The following is a 23,654-nucleotide window of genomic DNA, read 5'->3' as shown; positions in this document are numbered from 1 at the left end:
GTCCTAGTTCCACATCTGGCTGGAATGATACTCATCCTCTTTTTCCATCACCTTGTCCAAGTTATCAGCTTGTACCTGCAGCGATTGTGCGTGGGAGAGTAGCGACTTGAGTTCTCAGTCTCCTTCCTATTTGGAGTTCATTTGGTGCTGAACGATTTTGGAGTAGAGTTGAACGACAGCTCAGAAGTGCAAGTTGGATGTCTTCATTCTTCTTTAGCAATTCTTTCACTGTATGCATTCCTCTTTCAGCTTCATCATTGGCTTGAGGGTATCTTGGTGAGCTGGTAGTATGGACAAATACAAACAATGTTGTGAATTCTTTAAGATATTCATTGGTGAACTGTGGTCCATTGTCTGGGATTCTACGTGTTGCAAATATCTCCTTCAGCGATGTAATCACTGCTTCAGAAGTGTGACCCTGCACTTTCTTGACTTCTATCCATCTGGAGTAGCAGTCTACTATGATCAGGAACATTCTACCTCTGTGTTTGAAGAGGTCCATCCCAAGATATTTCCATGGTCTTGATGGAAAGGAAGATCGCATCAGTTCTCTTGTCCCCTGATGATGAATAGTACAGGTAATACAATTTGATATTTTATTCGTTCATGGGATGTGGGCATCGCTGGCTAGGCCAGCATTTATTGCCCATCCCTATTTGCCCTTATTTAGAGGGCACTTAAAAGTCAACCACATTGCTGTGGGCCTGGACTCACATGTAGGCCAGACCAGGTAAGGAGGGCAGATTTCCTTCCCTGAAGGACATTAGTTAACCAGATGGGCTTTTACAACAATCAGTAATGGTTTCATGGTCATCATCAGATTTTTAATTCCAGATTTTTATTGAATTCAAATTTGAAAATTGAATTCAATGGGATTCGAACCCAGGTCCCAGAGCATTACCCTGGGTCTCTGGACAATACCACTATGCCACCACTTCCCCTGTATCATCACTTCCAGCGACTTTGAGAGACTTGGCCACCAAACGGAACATCTTGCTCTGACTTGACATTTTGTCATGCCCAAATGCCTTTGGTGCAATTGTTGCAGTATATTGAGTCTCAGAACTCTCAGAATGACCAATCTCTCATTATAGATGAGTAAATCATCAACAACTCTGAGATATCCTCTCTGTTCACAGTACTGTCTAAGAATGGGATTGAGTGGCATGTAAGCTGGCCATCCTTTGATGCAGTATCTTGTGACCTGAGCACATTCTTCATCAGATTTCTGAGCATCTTGGATTTCATTTAGTCACTGAGTTATTGCTGGTAGAGTTGTTGTTGTCGATGTAAAGGTTTCTACCTCTTCAACAAGGGCTATATCACCTTGCTCAAGCCTTGCCACTAGGATATGAGACAAAGCAGCTGCTGTTTTCTGAGAACATACTTTGTCTTTGCTTCAAACCCCATCATCTTGAATCATATTCACGGAGGCATTTTTTTCTCACTCCTTAGAGTGTCCCTATCTTGAAATGGAGACCAAGAACATAATCTATAAGCTTTGCACAAACCCATGAAGCAACTAATGTTTTTTTTCTCTATCACTGCATATCTCTGTTCAGTCTCTGTCAGTGAACAGGATGCATAGTAAACTGGTCTATGCTTTCCATCCATCTCTAACTGAAAGAGTGCAGCTCCCAGTCCTGTGGAAGATGCAATTGTAATAATGTTAGTGGGTAGCTCTGGGTCATCATGAGCTAAAATATCAGGTGATATCAGCATCTCTTTGATTTTCTCAGAAAACCTCTGTTATGCTTCCTCCCAACACCATGTATTGTCTTGTTGTAACAGCTGACATAGTGGCTCATTGACAACAGCTGGGTTGGCAGGAACTTTCCGACTTGGTTTCCTGTACCCATGAATCTCTGGAGCTCAGTCATGTTGCGAGAAGCTGGAAACTCCTTGAATTGTCTTGCCTTCCATGGATCAACTCTTATACCAGATGCATCACAATAAAACCAAGAATTTGACAGTCAGCTGCAAGAATTTGCATTTGTTGTCGAGTGTAAGTGCTGCTTCCTGTAGGCATTGCACTGCTCGCATTCTAGTGTCATGTTCTGCTGAGTGGATCCATGGATCAGAGCATCCTCCATTTGGGGCATACGACTCTATCCATTCCTTCTAGGATGCTTGACGTTGTCCTCTGGAAGATTTCTGGCCTAGATGTGATGTCAAAGGGTAATCTGTTGAAACAAAACCTCCCGAACGTTGTAATGAAGGGTGTGAGAAATCTAAACCCTTCATTGAGGGGTAGTTGCCAAAGACCACTATTTGTTTAACTGTGAAGATTGAACCCTTTCCCAATTTTACTAAGCTCTCATCCACAGATGACGTAGGACGAACTTCAGGTTTGACTGCTTTGTCCAGCTGTGTAAGATCTATGCAAATTCACAAATTCTGATAGATCTGATGGGTTTTGGCACTGAGACTATCCTCGAGCATCAGCTTCTTGGTTCTGTCAGAAGTGAAATATCCCTTTACTTTAACAAAGAGTCAATTTCCTTCTTTACCTTTGGCAAGAATGGATGAGAAGCTTTTCTGGGTGTTAACAGATATACTGGCTTTGTTTCAGGAAGTAGAGTGATGTACTATAACAAAAACAGAAAATGCTGGAAAAACTCAGCAGATCTAACAGCATCTGTGGAGAGAAAGCAGAGTTAATGTTTCGAGTCCGTATGACTCTTCTTCAGAGTGATGTGCTATGCTGTCTTCAGCTTTTGTCGTCTTGTGAACAGTGTGGAAATTTAGCTCTGAAGTTTTTAGGTTGATCTTCTCTGCTTTCCAGTTCCTTGACCCTGCAATTCAGATGTAAGTCAGCACAGGCTTTCCTGCTTAAGAGTGAACAGCTCTGGTTCAGGATCAGATATAAGCTTTCAGTGATTTTTCTTTCTCTACATTGGAGGGTAGCATTCAGTTGTCCTATGACCTTGAGTTCTATACCTCCTGGCCCAGGTAGTTTTATGCATAATGGCTGATGAGAATTTTTCTCCAACCACAGTTCAGCATCAGAAGGAACCAAAGCTGCTGCAGCTGTGTCTAACTTAAAGTGTGTCTTATTTCCCTCTAGGAGGATATCAGCACTCCAGTAGCTTCTGTTTGGTTCCTGGATCTCTTGAAGAAAAGGCATCTCAATATCATTGATATTTTCTACTTTAAGCATCTTGCCACATTTGCTTTTTGCTCATTCTGTACAAGCTTCTTGTTGCAGCATACAGGTCGAAGTGACGTTTCTTTTCTGCAAAGATGGCATTCAGCCTCTTTGGCAGGACAATTTTTGTGCCTCTGTCTTTTTGCACCACACCGATTGCAGTTAGCTAGGGTGGTTGATGAACACTCTTCCTGCCTTCCCTGCTTTTGTATGGCCACCTCTCTGCTTTTAAATTTAACATATTCCACTGAGTCAGTCATTTTTGGGGTATGGTTCTCCCTATCACCCCAATCACTGATTGATTTTGCTTCCTTATCTCAGCTTGCCTGCAGTTGAATTGCCTTTGTTAAAGTTAAACCATCGCTTGACTGCAAATAGTCAGGGATAATGCTTCGTCCAAGACCCCGATAACAATTTTGTCCCTTATTAGTTCATCTTTTAAGCTGCCATATTACAGTTCTCTGCCTGTCTGTAGAGATTGTTTATAAATGTATCAATTCGGTACTGAACGTTCAGTGCTCAGCAAAGGAATTAGTTTCATACCCTTACACCCTCATCTCAATGAATTTCGGGCTCGGCACGATGCTGAACTCTTCTTCTGCCGTCTTCGTCTCCGTGCTCACTTCTTTGGGCAGGAGTCCTCTCCCCATTCAACGGATCCTTTTACCCACCTCCAATATTCTGCCCTCCACCCCTGCCTGTCCCTCCGTCCCCACCCCATCTTCCAATCCCAGCCCCGGACGTGTATTCACTATACCCCCTGACCTTCCCCTCTCCGATGCTGAACGTTTAGTGCTCAGCAAAGGACTTAGTTTCATACCCTTACGCCCTCATCTCAATGAATTTCGGGCTCGGCACAATGCTGAACTCTTCTTCTGCCGTCTTCGACTCCGTGCTCACTTCTTTGGGCAGGAGTCCTCTCCCCGTTCAACGGATCCTTTTACCCACCTCCAATATTCTCCCTCCACCTGGAACCCTCCCTCTGGATTCTTACCTTCTCTTGATCTTTTCATTGAGAACTGTCGGCGTGACATTAGTCGTCTCAATTTCTCTGCCCCTCTCACCCATTCTAATCTGTCTCTCTCTGAACTTACTGCACTCCGTTCTCTCAGGTCCAACCCTGACATTGTCATCAAACCCGCTGACAAGAGTGGTGCTGTTGTTGTCTGGTGCACTGACCTCTACCTCACGGAGGCTGAGCGTCAACTCGCAGACACTTCCTCCTACCTCTCCCTGGACCATGACCCCACCACTGAACATCAAGCCATTGTTTCCAGGACTGTCACTGACCTCATCTCCTCTGGAGATCTTCCTCCCACAGCTTCCAACCTGATAGTCGCCCAACCTTGGACGGCCCGCTTATACCTCCTACCCAAAATCCACAAGCAGAACTGTCCCGGCAGACCAATCGTGTCAGCCTGTTCCTGCCCCACGGAACTCATTTCTCGTTATCTTGACTCCCTTCTCTCTCCCCTTGTCCAGTCCCTTCCCAGCTACATCTGTGATTCCTCTGACACCTTACGTCACATCAACAATTTCCAGTTCCCGGGCCCCAACCGCTTCCTCTTCACCATGGACGTCCAATCCCTCTACACCTCCATCCCCCACCAGGATGGTCTGAGGGCCCTTAGCTTCTTCCTTCAACAGAGGCCCGAACAATCCCCATCCACCACTACTCTCCTCCGTCTGGCTGAACTTGTTCTCACACTGAACAACTTCTCCTTTAACTCCTCTCACTTCCTCCAAATAAAAGGTGTGGCTATGGGTACCCGCATGGGCCCCAGCTATGCCTGTCTCTTTATGGGGTATGTGGAACATTCTTTGTTCCAGTCCTACTCCGGCCCCCTCCCACAACTCTTTCTCTGGTACATCGACGATTAGTTCATGCTTCATGCTCTCGTCGGGACCTGGAAAAATTTATTAATTTTGCTTCCAATCTCCACCCCTCCATCATCTTCACATGGTCCATCTCTGACACTTCCCTTCCCTTCCTTGACCTCTCTGTCTCGATTTCTGATGATAGACTGTCCACCAATATCCATTACAAGCCTACCGACTCCCACAGCTACCTCGACTACAGCTCCTCACACCCCGCTTCCTGTAAGGACTCCATCCCATTCTCTCAGTTCCTTCGCCTCCGTCGCATCTGTTCTGATGATGCTACCTTCAAAAACAGTTCCTCTGACATGTCCTCCTTCTTCCTTAACTGAGGTTTTCCACCCACGGTCATTGACAGGGCCCTCAACCGTGTCCGGCCCATCTCCCGCGCATCCGCCCTCATGCCTTCTCCTCCCTCCCAGAAACATGATAGGGTCCCCCTTGTCCTCACTTATCACCCCACCAGCCTCCGCATTCAAAGGATCATCCTCCGCCATTTCCGCCAACTCCAGCATGATGCCACCACCAAACACATCTTCCCTTCACCCCCCCGGCAGCATTCCGCAGGGATCGTTCCCTCCGGGACACCCTGGTCCACTCCTCCATCACCCCCTACTCCTCAACCCCCACCTATGGCACCTCCCCATGCCCACGCAGAAGATGCAACACCTGCCCCTTCACCTCTCTCCTCACCGTCCAAGGGCCCAAACACTCCTTTCAAGTGAAGCAACATTTCACTTGCATTTCCCCTAACTTAGTCTACTGCATTCGTTGCTCCCAATGCGGTCTCCTCTACACTGGAGAGACCAAACGTAAACTGGGCGACCGCTTTGCGGAATACCTGCGGTCTTTCCGCAAGAAAGACCCAAACCTCCCTGTCGCTTGCCATTTTAACACTCCACCCTGCTCTCATGCCCACATGTCTGTCCTTGGCTTGCTGCATTGTTCCAGTGAAGCCCAACGCAAACTGGAGGAACAGCACCCCACCTTCCGACTAGGCACTTTACAACCTTCCGGACTGAATATCGAATTCAACAACTTTAGATCTTGAACTCCCTCGTCTATCCCCACCCCCTTTCCGTTTCTTCCCCCTCCCTTTTGTTTTTTCCAATAATATATATAGATTTTTCTTTTCCCACCTATTTCCATTATTTTTAAATCTATACATATAATGCCCTGTCAGTCTTTCCACCCCACCCCCACTAGAGCTGTACCTTGAGTGTCCTGCCATCCATTCTTAATTAGCACATTCTCTTAGATCATATCACCACCTTCAATACCTCTTTGTTCCTTTATCTGTGACATATTTTGATTATCTGCTCCTATCACTGCTTGCTTGTCCCTACAACCACCTCCCCCCCTCCCCAACTTCTCAGGGTGGTTCCCTGATGCATTCCTGCCTTTCCCAGGGGCAGGCTGGGAACAAGTTGGTTGCCCATTCCACAGAGGTGGTGGTCAGTCAATTAGTCCAATTAAGGCCCCACTTAAGGGCCATTTTTCACTGGCACCAGTATTTTACCGACATTTGAGCAGCCCCTGGCATGTGTGGAGGCCAGCAGCTCAATCAAGGCAGCCTCCAAGTGGCAGGCCAGGGGCCAACAAAGTCAAAGATTCCATGCACCAGTGACAGGATACCGGGACGAAAGGCTGTAGCTTCTTCCATGAATAGGCCTGCAGACGGTTTTCCCCTCCGACCCAATAACCCTACCAGCTTTGGGCCTTATAATTTATAACTTCAGTGCAGCCTTGGTGAGGCACCCTTGCACTCACCTGCCTGTCTTGACAGCACCCGTCTCTCCCAGCGGGGCTGTTAGCCTGACATCACTGTGAGCTCTTTGACTGGGCCTGCAGCATTGGGAGCCTGCCCACCATTGTTAATAGGGCAAATAGTGGGGAGGCAGCCACTAGGCAGGTTGTGCAAAAGGGCATGCTGAGGACATGGGCTGGCTCAGGACCCCCAAATGGGTCCAATGTCATGGTCTTGATGCCCGTTGGCACACCTAGTCCTCAGTTCCTACAGGTTAATTGCAAAGAAATAGGGATGGATTCCAAAATGAATCATTTCATACAGAATACAGATACTAAAGTCAGTCTTCTAATAAAGTTCTTAATCTGCAATATAAATATTCCCTTGTAATCTTATTTCACTGTTATTTACACCTCAAGACATTTTTCTACATTAAAAACATTGTATAAATGTAACCTGTCACCAGCAGTTCCACCCTTCCTCTCACTCAGAATTTGTCTGACAATGCGCAGTGGAAAAGAAATAGTGTAGTATAGCTTTGTAAATTCTGGTGAACTTGTGGAGAAAAGGAATTTTGTGGCAAAATATTTGGTTCGATTAAATTTCTTTAGCAGATGACTAATCTATTTAGGAAGACCCTGGATAATTTGTGTTGATTGTTTTGGCTTTTGACTTCTGATGTTAACTCATTTAAAGCAGTACAGCTTGGGAGGGTTGCCTGCAACACTGACAAACAGGAGCTGGAATAGATGATCCAGGATTATCCTAAGGCCCTATGTTTCTGCTTCCAGTAATGGGGACAACAACACAGCTTTGAACTTAATTCCATCACTTGCCTTTCATCCATAGTATCTTTAGTACTTCATCTATTGCATCTATTTGATTTTAATCTTTCTTGCTTTTTGCTTGTCATCTTTAAGTTCATAATTTGTGTCTTTGATAAGAGCCGTTTCAGCACTGTGGCCGAGACAGAAACCCGATAGCGGGGATTCAGACACAGGGGAGAATTTTACAATCGCTGTGTGGGCGCGTAATAGGCCCAATCCTTTGTGAAATGGGGTGCAAAGACGGGGGAGAGTGTCCCAACCCAACGGCATCGCACCTCATCGCAATATTTCAGCCTGTGGGCATGCATAGAAATCAGAAGCACACCTGCCGACAGTTAAAGGGCCAATTAAGCCCATTAAATCCCCAGTTGACAGCAATTTTGAGTGGCCTGTCCACTTTTACACTCGTTGTGTGGGCTAAGCCAGGTGGCCTTCACATTTTTCATTCATTCTACATCCAGGGCAGGGTAAAACGTCCAGAAGGTGAGGAGTTAGGAGTTTTGTTGTGAACTGTTTGTTTTTGGATTAGAGATCATTTCTGGCATTTTTTGGTTGTTTTGGATAGCCAGATTGCTAAAAATTTGCAGAGGCTTTCTACAGAAAGACCCTTTCAGTGCAGAAACCTTCAGGTCAAACATGGGGATTGTGTACCCAGCTGGAGGGACCTCCTCAGAAGAGGAGGAGAGGGCCAGAAGGGAGAGGAAGCCGGTTGCCCACAGGCACCAACCCAATGTCTGCCAGAAAGGGTGGGGGGACAGCAGGATTTGCAAGGGAGAAGGGTCCAGAGAAGGTGCCAATATCAAGCGGTTAGAGTGTACAGGCTGTGATCAAGCTGCCTGGGCATGACAGAGGTTCCGTGCTGAAGAAGGTTCCGCCTCTCCAGGGACACTGTCATCTCTATTTGCGACATGTTCGGCCCTGAATTAGCCTCAAACTGTGTCGATGGCCACCCTATGCTAGTAGCTGTGAAGGTGACAGTGTCCCTGAATTTTTATGCCTCAGACTCATTCTAGGGATCAGTAGGAGATCTCCTGGAGTCTCACAATCTGCTGCCCACAGCTGCATTAAGTTGGTTACAGATGCACTGTTCCAAAGTTGTCAACACCTTCATTCACTTCAGCACAGACAATGCCAGCCAGACAGAATGAGCCAGACGATTCATTGCACTTGCAGGATTTCTGAGAATTCAGGGAGCCATTGACTGCATGCATGTGCCCATAAAGGCACCAACAGGGGGCTGGGTGCATTTGTCAATAAAAAAGGCTTCCACTCTCTAAATGTCCAGATTGTGTGTGACCATAAGAGTGAGATATTGCAGGCTTGTGCCAAATATTCAGGAAGTTGCCATGATGTCTTCATCCTGCATCACTCCCAGGTGCCAAGGCTGTCCATTGCACGGTTGGAGGGATGGCTCCTGGGGGACGAAGGCTATCCACTGGAACGGTGGCTGATAACACTGCTAAGACACTTAAGGCCTCTAGCCGAGGAGAGCTACAACTGCTACATGCCACCACAAGGGCAGTAATTGAGAGGACAATAGACCTGTTCAAGATGAGGTTTCACTGCCTGGACCACTCAGAGAGATCACAGCAATACCCTTCGGAACAGGTCTCCCTTATTGTTGTTGTGTGCTGTGCCCTGCACAATCTCGCTCTCTCAACGGGGGACCCACTGGAGGATGAAGACAGTGATGTTGTTCCATAGGCCGCAGAGGACGATTCCAGTGCTGAGTCTGAGGAGCAGCCTGTACTGTCCCAGGGTGAGGAGCAAAATCTCAAATTGAGAATCCTATGGGAAGCAATGAGACCAGAGAGACCTTGATTCAGAGGACTTGTAGTTAGGACTCCAAAGCAAGGAGTCAAGGTGATAGCGTGGGGAATGCCATCTTATTGATCAGTGCTGATGAGGCCCTCCTGTCACTCTTCACTCAAGTCCCGACCTCTGAAATATACTTTGCAGCCCTTTATATGTGTGACACATGACTCCCAGGTCTCTCCCCTAACAATTGAATGAAGCACACTAAGGCCATTGCAGGTGATCTCACATTTTAATATTGAAATGTGAGATATACATGCACCATTACACACGTGTCAATGAAAAATTACTCACCTGTGAGACCCCTTCTGTGATCATAACAACTTAAATTTCCACTGACGAGTGCTACGTCTTGGTACTTCCCCCTCGCTGGCAGTTGCATTGGAGGCAGGCAGCTGACTCCGATGCCCTGTTGGCCTTGATGGCTTTGGCGGCCATTCTCTGGACTTGGACTCCCTATGCAGGAGAGTCCAATGCCATGGCTAGGCACTCCTCAGTTGTCGCAGTGTCATCAGGTGCAACGGTCACTGGCAGAGGGGCAGAGGAGCTGCTGCCATCATCGGGAGCCCACAGATGCATGGAGCTGCAGGTCATCCATCAACATGAGGATTGTGTGAACCTCCCTGCTCACCAGAGATGGACAGGATGCCAGCAGAATCACTAGGTGCCTCAGTCATTTCTCACATTGGCAGTGACCTGCTGAGGTCACTGCCAATGTGTGGGCTCGCAGGTCTGAACACAACCCCAGAAACCCCTGATTGAGTTCCTGGAGCTGCCTTTCCATGAGAGTCGTCACTCTCTCCATGGAGGAAGCTATGCATTCAGAGCTCTGGGCCACGCAGTGCTCGCACTCCGCACGGACTCCTCCAAAACAGAGACCATGGCACACAGACCCTCAGGGATCTCTGCCAGATCTTCATGCGCACCCTGCTGGACATCCAGCATTTGCTGCCCAATAGACGATTCCAGAGGCTCATCGTCTGCTTTGGCCTCAGCATCGTCCTGGTCTCCAGCAATCCTCTGGCTGCCGGTGCCCTGGGCACTCTCTGCTCCCGCCATCTCCTCAGGTGAGTGTGACATGCCTTCCCAAGTGTGCACTACCATCTGCTCCGAAATGCTTACGCCCACTCGTGTGCCTGTATCTCCTGGTGCATGGTGCAGAGGGAGGATGTGGTGCGGTGCATCTGGCTGCAGGTCATCCTCTGATGTCAAGGGAAGGTCTCGGCTTTCTTCTGGGGTCTAGAGGATCTTCCATCTGAGGGAGGAAGAAAAAATGTCAGTCTTGAACAGCGTTATGGATTCAGAGTGCGTGCAGTCTGGTTGCTTCTCACAATGAACATCTGGCTGAACAAAGACTTCTGAATGGACGAGCAACGGGGATTAATGGATTTCACATGGCAGTCTTACAGCCACTGCCCTATGTCTCTCATACCCTCCCCCAATCTCTTCCCTGTCCACTGCACTCTTACCCTCCTGTGAGACCCCTGCCTCTCTGCGACCAGTGGATCTGGCTCCACATTCACACACCATCTCGAGTACTTACTGCACTGCCTGATTTAAGATCAGAAGATTAGGGACCTCACCACCCGTCTGTCCTCACTCCTGCACATTGTAGCTCCTCTTCTCCTGTAAGGACAAAAGTGCTTTCATTAGTCCCCCCTCTACATGCCAGAACATACCAGCCTCCCCCCCACAAAAGACACAGGTTCGGATGCCCGTCACATTGCCGGACCTCACCCTGACATACATGCCAGCCATCCGGTCTAATCACATGTAGTATTTCAAGGCTCATGAATATGTGCCAGTTTGCACTTGGCATTTCACACCCATGAGCACCAAAAGTGCTGCCATCCACAAACACATCTCTCCTCGGTTACAACTGAATTCAGTACTCACCCTGGCAGAGCGCAGAAGGTCATTGAACCTCTTCCTGCACTGGATCCAGGTCCTACGACGACACCATGTCCGCTGAACTGACCTGCCATCTCAGTCCATGCCTTCTTTGTTAAGTATGGTGGCCTCCTTTTTCCGTCTCATGGCACCAATATGTCCCATCGGGCACTGACTGCCTCCAGCAGAACCCGCAGGTACTCATCAGAAAAGCCGAGAGGTGCGGGGGGTGGTGGTGCAGACTGGTTCTGGCCATTTCTATCCCACCTGGCATGGGCTCCGGGTGCAGATGACATATTGTAGGCACAATGGACAGCACAAGAACTGAGAAAAGTAGTCAGACCCCTGGAAATTCAAAACAGCTCCCTGAGGCTGTTGAATAACGACTGTCAGCCTTCATTCAGGGAGATCCATTTAAGCCTCCTGCCCGCACCCTCATTCGTCTCGCCACCCACCGTCTTCTTGCCCCTGCCAGCAGTGCTGAGCCTGTCTAAGTGCGTGTTTCATGTTGGCCAGCAGTTAATTTGTCAACCAGCATGAAATTGCTGTCGGGAGCCGATCACAGGTGGGAGCGGATTTCACATCGCACATCACCATTCACACTTGCCCGTCAGGCCTAAAATTCAGGCCATAGAGTTCTGGGAAATGCGGGCACAGATTTTGGAGGCAACAGCAATTTCAAGGACCTTGGAGGGGAAAGAGAGGTTGGAAATAGGATGGAAGGGTCAAGGGTTGATTTTTTTTGAGGAATGGGGTGACGATGGCAGATTTGAAGACAAATCGAACACTGCCTGAAGTAAGAGAATCATTAACAGAATCAGCTAGCATGGAAACCAAGAAGGAAATTTTGGTGCTCAGTGATTTAGTTGGAATAGGGTTGAGGGAGCAGGAAGTGGATCTCACAGATAAGATGGACTTGTAAAGCACATGAGGGACGATAGGAGTGAAACTAGGGAAAGAGGTGGGTTTAGGCCTATCACAGAGGGGAACTTGAGAGAGGAGATTTGGCCCCATGGACTAGTGGAGGGGAGGGAGGCAGCAGTGGTAGCTGATCAGATGTGCTTAATCAGGGACAAAGAAGTCAATAAGCTCCTCGCATTTGTGCTTGGAGGTGAGCGTGGAGGCGACAAGGGAAGGGCTTATGGAGCTGGTTCCCTTTAGAGGAAAGAGGCTGGGGTCATCTTTGCATTCTGGGATGATCCTGGAATAGGATCAGTTTCGAGCAGTTTTGGCTGACAGAAGGAGGGTCTGGTATTGGTATTTGTGGTCCAGCCAGATCTGGCAGTGAATGGCTAAACCGGTTGTCTGACATATCTGTTCAAGTCTGCATCCCTTGGACTTAAGGGAGCTGAGTGTTGTACCGGGGAACGGCCAGGGTTGGAGAGAGGGAGAGCAATGTTTTTAATGGGAATTCGGGCATCAAAAGTGAGGGTATGGTTTAGCGGAATGGTTGCTGAAGAAGTGTCCTCGGTGAGAGAGTAGGATGGGGCAGTTTGTTTGTTGTTCATAAGGAGGCAATGAAGAAAGACAGAGAGACAAAGTGTAGATTTATCTAAAAGGGAGTTAAGCCTGGATCATGGCTGGACAATTGGAACGTCAAGAAATACTGTATGGTCGGGCTAGGGATTTGGGACAGTAGCATCGCAAGGATGGATGAATGAAAGGAAGCATGATAACAAAAGAAAAGGATTTAGGAAGGATAAAGAAAAAAAGAAGTATAACTGACATAATTATAATATGTGGAAATAGAAGCAATGGGCTCGGGTTCAGAGCAGCAGCCTAAACCTGCATACAAATGGATTTCATCACAATCCTGCACCTGCTTCATGCTGATATGACTGGAACTGTCTTGAGATCTGAAACAGATTCCTTCAAAATCTGGATCAGGGTCGAGCAAGGCTGTGTGATAGCCCCCAAACTATTTACAATCTAGCTGGCAGTGGCTATTCACCTCAAAGATCAACTGCCCGCTGGTGTCAGTATTAAATACCATCTAGAGGAAAACTCTGAGATAAACTCAGTCACCTCCATGCCAAAACTAAACTGACTGCCATAGATAAACATGATCTACAGTTTGCAGATGACTATACCAGATTTACAAGCCACTGTTGCTCTCTTCAATTCTGCATACAAGAGACTTGGCCTGTTCTTTAATGTTGCCAAAACAAAACTCATATATAAACCCACACCTGGTCAGCCAAATATTCTGCCTCCCATTTATGTTGAACAAGAGACTCTAGAAAGTGTTAAGCACTTCTCATACATTGGCAGCTACCTCTCAAAAAGCCATCACTGATGAGGAGCTCCAACACCGGACAATTGGAATGTCAAGAAATACTGTATGACTGGGCTAGGGATTTGGGATGGTAGCAATGCAAGGGTGGAGGAATGAAAGGAAGCGTGATAACAGAAGAAAGGAATTTAGGAAGGGTAAAGAAAAAAGAAGTAAAACTGGCATAATTATAAAAAGTGGAAATAGAAGTAATGGGCTCGGCTGCGCCACTTCAGCCTTCTACAAACCATGGCAATTGACATCAAAGACCTCCTCAAGTCAACCAGAGTCCTAGTGTACAGACCAGTTGTCACCACACACCTGTACTCCGGTGAGGCTCGGCCCAGATTTTCACCACAATGAAGAGCCTCTCCATTGTGGCGAAAATAGCCGAACTGCCCGAAAATCCTGAGTCTCACCCCTTAACACTGCACTTCCCATTTTTGCGGGGGTGTAGTCACGTTTTAGAGAGGCAGCTGGCCATTTAAATCAGCAGCTGCCTCCACTCTAGTCGGATTTTGGTAACCTAGGAGTGCGAAAACCAAAGTGTGCAAAGTAGACCTGGTAGGAGCAGGCTTGGTGTGTTTGTTTGGATTGCTAGGGAATCCCTCTGGAGAGGCAGGGTAACCCTGTGGAATTTGCTTTAAAATTTTATTCACTTAAAAGTTCTTTATATTAATATTCTTTAAATTTTTATTTACTGCCCCAGAAATGGCACAAAAAAAAATTCCGATTGTCTTCCCTTAACCCAGGGGAGTAATAGGGTGGGGCTCCTGGTCTTGCAAGGCAATTATTATCGCGGACAACTGCACTCAGGTGGCAAGATGATCTTTGTGCTGGAGAAGGGCATATAGCGCTTTGTGCGAAGAAACGTGAAGATGGGCATGGCACCCCCCGACTTAGAGGCCAAAGAAGCCAGTCAGCATGAGCAGCTGGAGGCCAGAGGGACAACAGAAGGTCAGGAGAAGGGTGTGGGGAATTACATTAATTTCACTATAGCTTTGGCGTCTCAGATATAGAGAGCCACAGCCTTTGCCCAACTAGCATGCTTCCCTCAGGTACAGGGTGTTATTAATTGCACCCATGATGCCATAACGGCCCCAATTCACCATGCAGACACCTTTGTCAACCGGAAGTCCTTCCACTCAATCAATGTTTGTGGCTACCACAGATTCTTCCTTCAAGTGTGTGCAAGGTTCCCTGGCAGATGCCATGACTCCTTCATACTAAAGAGTTCCCAACTCCCTCAACTATTTCAGCCATCAACACAGATCATCGGTTGGATTCTAGGGGACAAAAGTTACCAACATTTATTAATTGTAAAAAAAATTAACACATTGTAAGCTTTGCTAATGACCCATTTAGGAGTCCACAAACAGAGACAGAGCGCAACAGCATCCATGTCATCACCAGGAGCCATCGAGCAGGCAATTTGCATTTTAAATGTGTGCTTCAGGTGCCTCAATTGCTCAGATGGGGGTCTGCAATAGTCCAGCAAGTGTATCAAGAATAGGAGTGGTGTGCTGCATGCCGCACAACATTGCCCAGCAGAGGGACCTACATTTTTTAAAAATTCATTCATGGGATGTGAGCTTTGCTGGCTGGGCCATCCCTAATTGCCCTTGAAAAAGTGGTGGTGAGCTGCCTTTTGAACCGCTGCAGTCCTTGTGGTGTAGGTACACCCACAGTGCTGTCAGGCAGCGAGTTCCAGGATTTTGATCCAATGACAGTGAAGGAACAGCAATATATTTCCAAGTCAGGATGGTGAGTGACTTGGAGGTGGACTTCCAGGTGGTGGTGATCCCTTTTATCTGCTGCCCTTGTTCTTCTAGATGGTAGTAGTCTTGGGCTTGGAAGCTGCTGTCAAAGGAGCGTTGGTGAATTCTTGCAGTGCATCTTGTAGATGGCGCACACTGCTGACACTGTGCATCGGTGGTGGAGGGAGTGAATGTTTGTGGACCGGGTGCCAATCAAGCAGGCTGCTTTGTCCTGGATGGCGTAAAGCTTCTTGAGTGTTGTGGGAGCTGCATTCATCCAGGAAAGTGGAGGGTATTCCATCATACTCCTGACTTGTGCCTTGTAGATGGTGGACAGGCTTTGGGGAGTCAGGAGGTGGGTTACTCATCACACAATTCCTAGCCTCTGACCTGCTCTTGTAGCCATAGTATTTATATGGCTAGTCCAGTTCATGTTTTGGTCAATGATAACCCCCAGGATGTTAATAGTGGGGGATTCAGTGATGGTAATGCCATTGAATATCAAGGGACGATGGTTGGATTCTCTCTTGTTGGAGATGGTCATTGCCTGACACTTGTGTAGGGCGAATGTTACTTGCCATTTGTCAGCCCAAGCCTGGATATTGTCTAGGTCTTGCTGCATTTGGACATGGACTGCTTCAGTATCTGAGAAGTCGCGAATGGTGCTGAACATCGTGCAATCATCACCGAACATCCCCACTTTTGGCCTTATGGTGGAAGAAAGGTCATTGATGAAGCAGCCGAAGATGGTTGGGCTGAGGACACTACTCTGAGGAACTCCTGCAGTGATATCCTGGAGCTGAGATGACTGACCTCCAACAACCACAACCACCTTCCTTTGTGTTAGGCATGACTCCAACCAGTGGAGAGTTTTCCCCTGATTCCCATTGACTCCAGTTTTGCTTGGGCTCCTTGATGCCACACTCGGTCAAATGCTGCCTTGATGTCAAGGGCAGTCACTTTCATCTCACCTCGGGAGTTCAGCTCTTTTGTCCATGTTTGAACCAAGGCTGTATTGACAATGCCATGGGCAGAGCTCCAACCTCTGAAGAGGAGGAGGAAGCCAGTGTTCATTCGGAAGCTTCTGAAACGGATGAGGATGAGGAGGCTGCCAATGACACAGCAGCTGAGAGGCACAGCCCTGTAGCCAGGGCTGATTCTATGCAGGAGGGACTCATCGCCAGACAGGTCCTTATGCAAAATAGATTCTCATAAGGTCTCTAATATCACAATTTCCATCAGCCAGTCCCTGCACATACTTCCACCTAAAGAACCTTGTACACTGACTCCACAATTACTCAAGGGACTGCCCATCCCCCACAAGGGAGAGAATAAACATCAATGAGTTGGACTCAGTCACATTTATATGGCTGAAGCCCTCATCATCATACCCATGAGCCTGATCATATTGCAAACACACAGGGTGATAAGTCATTCACAACCTGGCCCCATCACATGAACGCCAGTGACTGTAAATGAGGGGCTCATGCCACCAAATTGTCCATAATCAAACCATGCCCATAATGCTGGGAGTAACACGATGTCAAACTCTAAACCCTATAAATGCTGATCGGACTGTATGTTGCAACATACATGCAGATAAGACACCTCACATGATGAGTCCATAAACTGTGCAACAACAGTTATTTGAAAGAACACGTGCACTGTCCATTGCGGCCAATAGTCCTATTTATCATGTGGGTGCCACATGCAACATTTCTGATTTCCATATATCTCTGCTTACTGCATAAAGCACATCCTGTGACACCTGGAATGCAAACACAGCCAAAGTAGTGGGCACAGCAGATGACCAATATTACCAGGATGATACATGGTCTCTCGAGCTGTGATGCCCACACCTAGGCCAATGTATAATACTGCAGCGCAATGAATGCCAAGCACCCAGCCCTCATACTTGAGGTGCATCTGCTGCCCAGCATCTCTCCTTGTGGAGTCTGATCATTCAGCCTCTCTTAAAGTCAAGCTTGGATGGACAATGAAAGATGCAAGGAGCATCTCAGTGCTTGAGCTTTTGAGCTCTTGAATCTTATGTGTAACAGCAAAGAAGAAAGAAGCCCGCTAAAGCATCATAAATCAGCCGACAACTTTGATCCTCTTGACGGCACATCGAGATGGGCCTCAGCATGCTGCCCTCATTATTACTGGTAAGATCCACCTTCATATTTTTACCATTCTTTTTGTACAAACACACACTGAGTCATTTACAAGTGTAAGTAAATATATTCAAGAAGTGTTGAAGTGTACTGATACAATGTGAAATGTTTAACCACAGTGAACTCCCTCGTGCTCCGGATGAGATGGCACCATATGTTCTCGCACACTCCTACAAAGTGCCCCGCCTTCCAACAGTGTTGCCTTGGAGGAGGTGGAGGCAGGCTGTTCACTTCTCTGTTTAAATGGGAAGGAAGAATGTGGTGACCTGCCTCATTCTGCAGGGACTTGTTGGGACCTCCATCAGACTGCAGCCTTATCTTTGCACGGGCAGCCTTGGTCACTGGTATATGTGCAGCAGATGAGGGCTCTGGCGGAGGGGCTGGGGAGCTGAAGGAAGACAAGGTGTTGAGGAGTTCTCAGTACCTTCACCCTCTCAGTGACCTGCACAGCCCTGGGATGGCCCTCAGGTGGAGTTGATGGGGCTGGCTGCTGGTGCACAGCAATCGCCCATTCCAGCAATTGCTGTGCCAACAGTGCGACCACCCTGTTAAGGATATAAAGCTCCTCATGTATTCAATGAATGTCATACTCTGAGTGGACTGATTCAGGCTACTGAGGGAGGCTTGTATGAGTGGACTGATTCAGGCTACTGAGGGAGGCTTGTACCCTTTCCTGGCCTATACGCTGCTCTTGCATCCACTCTGAGTGCTGTTGCATGTGTCTCTCCATGAGATGGCCAATCTCCCATGGGCAGGGCTCATGTGGTTGAGCCCCCTGGATAACATGAGCTCATGACGGCAATGGACTCCTCCATTCTCAGTCGGAGAGCTCACACTGCCTCAGGGAACTCTGCCAGATATCCACACATCTGCTGATTATCCAAATGCTGCGCCCCAAAAAGTTCCTGAGACTCCACATTCCTGCCTCAGCACTGCAGTGGAGCATCATCGTGACTTTCCTCCCTCTTCTGAGGAGGTCTGTGCATGGATATCTCTAACTCTGACACCTCCTCCTGCAGTCTGGTGGGGTGCCCTTCACCCTCCACCACCAACTCTACACGCGCACCCTTGCAACGTGCTTGTATCTGAGTTGGCGGAGCGTGGGCTAGTATGATATGATGCTGCCTCCTCAGACACCTGTTCCTCTCCTGATGCCTGAGGGATGATCTAGCCCGGCTGTGGGCAGGGGGTGGTGAGGGAGCAGAGCTGGGCCCGCTATGAGACACAAATTCCATGAAAGTCTGATTTTGTTTCTTCCTTAAAAGGTCCTCCCTTTTGAGAAACACTTCAGCAATGGACATAGCCATGTTAACTTTTCAGTGAATACAGCAAATGTAACTGAAATCTTGTTCATTTAAATTTTGGAAAATTCCAGTGTGCTCGCTCCCATCCTCTGGACTTGTATCCTGTACAGGCCCCCAATTTGTTATGATCCCTGTAGAGGCTGATAACTTTTAAGCAAGAGATTTGAATTCCCAGTGAGAAAGTTAAAGGAAGCGCATGGCAAGATATCAGATTTTAAGACTTTGCTGTAAACAAACCAACTAAAATCACCATTGACTAAACTAATATCCTAAGCTACAGAAAAGATAACCTTAAATAATATCTTAATGTGACCGATCACCCCATGTGGCATATATATACATTACAACATGCTCTCCACAGGATTACAATCTTTACAGGGGGCAGAATTCTCCGGTTGGTGAACGTGGGAGGGGGGCCGCTCGCCGACGCGTAAAATGATGCGCGGTGACGTGGGCGGGCGTCCCAACGTCACTGCTCGTCATTTAGATTTTCAATTCGGCGGGCGCGCAGCTGAGTTGATTGCGCGCCTGCTGAACTGTCAAAGGCTTATTAAGGCCATTTAAATAGTAATTAATTCAATTAGCTAAGCTGTCCGTCCAACCTTATGGTTGGTGGGCAGGCAAAGAGCCCAGGTGGCCCTCGCATTTTTCATGAAACCTCATCCACGGCCGGGATGAGGTTTCATGAAGCGTTTTAAAAGTCAATAAAAATTTTAAAAATAATTCTTTCACATGTCCCAGCTCATGTAACAGTGTCACATGAGGGGACATGTTTTAAAAGTTTTTATTTCCCTTTATTTAAATTTACACATGTCAAACTGATCAAACGTATGCGCGAAAGAGCACAGGGAACGACTCTGGGAATCCTCCCCACCTGCCTGCATAGGGAATGCTCAGCACTTCCGGGTGAGCGACACGCTGGATGGGCCTTAATTGTCCCGTCCACGTAAAATGGCGGCGCATCCCCAATCGGGGGCGCCGATCGGGTTTGCGCCCGCCCCGGCACAACCCCCCCCTGATGGGGGGAAAATTCAGCCCAGGAAATAGTTCACCATCACTCCCAGCTTCCAGTGGATTCACTTCTCCCTGTTTTGTTGAATTGTAGGTGCTTTCCCTCAATCTCCTGAGAGTTCCCGAACTAACTTTCAGCAGTAAGGCCCACTCTGGTGATTCCTTCTCCTGGCCTTAAATCATTGTGTGTTCCTTCTCTTCAATCACTGTACAAGCTTCCCCCAGCATTCTGTCTGGTAACTAACAGAAAACAACCTTTTCCCTCTGCAGAATGCAGCAACTGCTGTTCCTTGTCTCTCCCTCTCTCTGTTGCCCTTCAAAGTCTCTGAGACAGAAAGTCTGCAATAACAAGAACATTTGCTTCTGCCTTTGGTTTCAAGTGCTAAACCTGGCACGAGCATTTCAATCTGGCCTAGGCCTCCGGTTGTTGGGCTTGTGGTCAGGTAGAACTCATAGCAGTCGCATGGCCCTCTTCATTACTCCATTTTATCCTCAATTAAGACGGTCCAAAACATAGTCATCGTATAAAACCCTCACGCTCATAACAATAATCTGTTCACACTCATTATGTTGGGAAATATTTGAGCTCTTAGGCTATACTCAGAGGGAAATATATAACAAAAAACAGTAATAGAGACATAGACACTCAGATTTTTCACTAAGCAAAATGATGCAAAGGCTGCAAGAGGTTTAGAATGCAGGTGAGTAATTATAAGTTTCTTTAAGTCAAGCTAGATAACCTGACATGGGGAAAAATAATTGTTCATTATTACACAAAGTTGTACTGATTGAAATAAATAAATCTAATAAGAACTGTTTCTCTGTATGTTCATATGCTGTAAAATAAAGCAGCATAATGATTTACATTTGATTTCTTTTTACCAAGTGCTTAGGTAGTCTGAATTTGGAGAGATTGAAGAAATGCCTGTGTGAATGACACAATTATTCTGATAAGGAAATACTGTCTTACCCTTTTGTTATGTTATTGTATAGTTAGATGACCAGGCCACTTGGAAAAGTATACTGAATAGAATATTTAAGAGTTAATTATTTCGTATGAGTTCAATCACAGATTTAACTTGAATCTCTCACTCATAAATATACTTTGTATCTTCCTGCATGTTTTCGTTAGTATTACATCAAACATAATGAGTCCTGTCATATGACAGTTCTATCTCTCCGAGAGGGAGATCATTTATAGACTGATGATAACATTCTTTCTGGAAAGTAATCGCATCACATTCTGTTTGTGTTGTAGGTTCACCACATTCTGAATCATATCCAAATATCCATGGAAAATCAAAAGACAAAAGGTAACTTTAAGGAACCATTAATTTAGTTTCAGCATTTCTTTTCAGGAAGTATTTTTTGCTTTTTGTATAATGATGTGCACTCCATCAAAGAGCTCATCAACTATAGATGCTTTGTGATACTTGACTGAAGTTTTTATATACATGTATATATATCACATTTAATAAGCTTTTGGTATCCAGTTTGCTCTACCTATTATCATATCTTTATAATTGTTGTTGTTAATAATTTCAGGAGAACCAGCTGAAGAAACAGAAATAAGTTTTTTGCCGAGTTCTAGCGTGAAGAAAGGTATGCCATTCCCACAATTTAGAAATGCAATGTCCAAGCTAATTTATTTAAATTTCTTTGTTTCGTCTGAAGGACACAGCAGTCTGATTGAGCCTGTGGCAGGTGGTGAGAGCACCAACACAAGGGAAAAGTCTACTTCCTCACCAATCTACCTGTCGCAGATGCATCTGTCCATGGGACTATTAGTAGGAGTGATTATTGTATAGTCCTTGTGGAGATGAACTCCCAATTTTACACTGTAGGCACCCCCATAGTGCTGTGTGGCATTGCCACCACACTAAATGGACAAAACCAGACTGGTCAGGCAGCACAAAGCTGGACATCCATGAGGCGCTGTGGAATGTGAGCAGCAGCAGATGTGTATGTCACCACAATCTATAACCTTATGGCCCTGTACATCCCTCATTCCCTCAACCATTATCATCAAGCCAGGGGATCAACCCTGTTTCAGTGAGGAATGTAGGACATTATGGCAGGAGCAGCACCAGGCATATCTAAAAATGAGGTGCCAACCTGGTGAAGCTACAGCACCAGATTACATGCATGTAAACAGCATTCTATAGACAGAGCTAAGCGATCCCGCATCAGTGGATCAGAACAAAGCTCTACAGTCCTGCCACATCCAGTCATGAATGGTGATGGACAATTAAACAACTGATGGGAGGAGGAGGCTGCACAAATATCCCCATCCTGAATGATGGAGGAGCTCAGCACATTAGCGCAAAAGACAAGACAGAAGGTTTGCAGCCATCTTCAGACAGAAGTGCTGAGTGGATGATCCATCTTGGTCTCCTCCTGAGGTTCACAGAATCACAGAATGTTATGGCACAGAAGAAGGCCATTCGGCCTGAGATGTCTGCACCAGGTCTCTGAATGAGCATTATGACTTAGTGTCATTCTCCTGCCTTTTCCCTGTACCCTTGCATATTGTTTCAATTCAAATAATCAGCCAATGCCCTCTTGAATGCCTTGAACTTACTTCCACCATATTTTCAGGCAGTGCATTCCAGACTCGAACCATTCGCTTTTCTCACATCGCATTTGCTTCTTTTGCGAATCACTTTAAATCTGTGCCTTCGTGTTCTCGATCCTTTTATGAGCAGGAACAGTTTCTCCCTATCTACTCTATCCAGCCCCTCATGATTTTGAACACCTCTAACAAATCTCCTCTTAGCCTTCCCTCCAAGGAGAACAGTCCCAACCTCTCCAATCTAAATTGTGTACAAGATGGTTTTTTAGACCAGTATGTCGAGGAACCGACTAGGGAACAGACTATCCTAGATTTGGTATTGTGCAATGAGAAGGGTTTAATTAACAGTCTTGTTGTGCGGGGTCCCTTAGGGAACAGTGACCATAACATGATTGAATTTTTCATTAGGATGGAAAGTGAAGTAGTCCAATCTGAAACTAGGGTCCTAAATCTTAACAAAGGAAACTATGAAGGTATGAGGAGTGAATTGGCTAAGATAGACTGGGGAACTTCATTAAAAGGCATGATGGTAGATAGAAAATGGGCAGAATCATCCCAGATTTGCACTGAGTGCGGTAGCGGGCGGGTAAAACGATGTTTTATCCACCGGCCACGATGGTGGGTTTTCATGCTGTATTGTCCCATACCCACCACCTTATTTATGCATTCCCAGAAAACATGGTGTTTCCATGGCAGGCGGGCGAATCAGAGCCCGCCCGCCATCACCTCACCACTTCATCATGCCAGACGCCATATTTAAAGTCCAGCCAAGCACACACATCTCAGTGCTTCCAGCCCACGACTGCTGCAGAGAAGATGGCCACGAAAGGCAAAAAGACTGCAGCCCCCAGGTTTGGCGACGTGTCACTGGAATGCCATTTGGATGCTGTGGAGGCCTCCCATAATGTCTTCTACCCCTGCTCTGGCCGCAGGATGGGCAACGATGTGACCAACCAGGTTTGAGAGGCGGTGGTCAGTGCCAGTGCACTGCAAAAGAGAACAGCCACCCAGTGCCGCTACAGAATGAATCATCTCATCCATTCCGCCAGGTTAACTCACTCTTCTCATCAATCTCAACTCACACACTCACAAACCCATCACACATCCACAAGGATATCACACCTCAAGGGACAATACAGCTAACTTTCACACAAACTCTCACATCTCCATCAGGATCATATCCTCTCAAACCCACATCTTCATTCTTGTCCATGGCGCCGCTCACCGCATAAACATTCCACACAGTGCCATGCATCCTG

At 46.8% G+C, this 23,654-nt stretch overlaps 1 protein-coding gene across 2 annotated transcripts in view; it reads left to right on the top strand.

Moving 5' to 3' along the window:
- LOC144682761 (anoctamin-7-like) overlaps nucleotides 1-23,654 on the top strand; it is a 97,238-nt gene that overhangs the window by 3,014 nt on the left and 70,570 nt on the right. For both annotated transcript variants that reach the window (XR_013577100.1, XM_078545420.1), the window contains exons 3-4: nucleotides 21,082-21,136; nucleotides 21,369-21,425. Coding sequence is in view for 1 of the 2 variants with exons in the window: in XM_078545420.1 (XP_078401546.1) it covers nucleotides 21,082-21,136; nucleotides 21,369-21,425 (112 nt within the window). In the remaining variant the exon portion in view is untranslated. The remainder of the gene's footprint in view (nucleotides 1-21,081; nucleotides 21,137-21,368; nucleotides 21,426-23,654) is intronic.

Source organism: Cetorhinus maximus, chromosome 7, assembly GCF_964194155.1.
Source record: "Cetorhinus maximus chromosome 7, sCetMax3.hap1.1, whole genome shotgun sequence".
NCBI classification, from domain to species: Eukaryota; Metazoa; Chordata; class Chondrichthyes; order Lamniformes; family Cetorhinidae; genus Cetorhinus; species Cetorhinus maximus.
The sequence above is the reverse complement of the archived record's forward strand: the minus strand, read 5'-3'. Positions and strand labels throughout refer to the sequence as shown.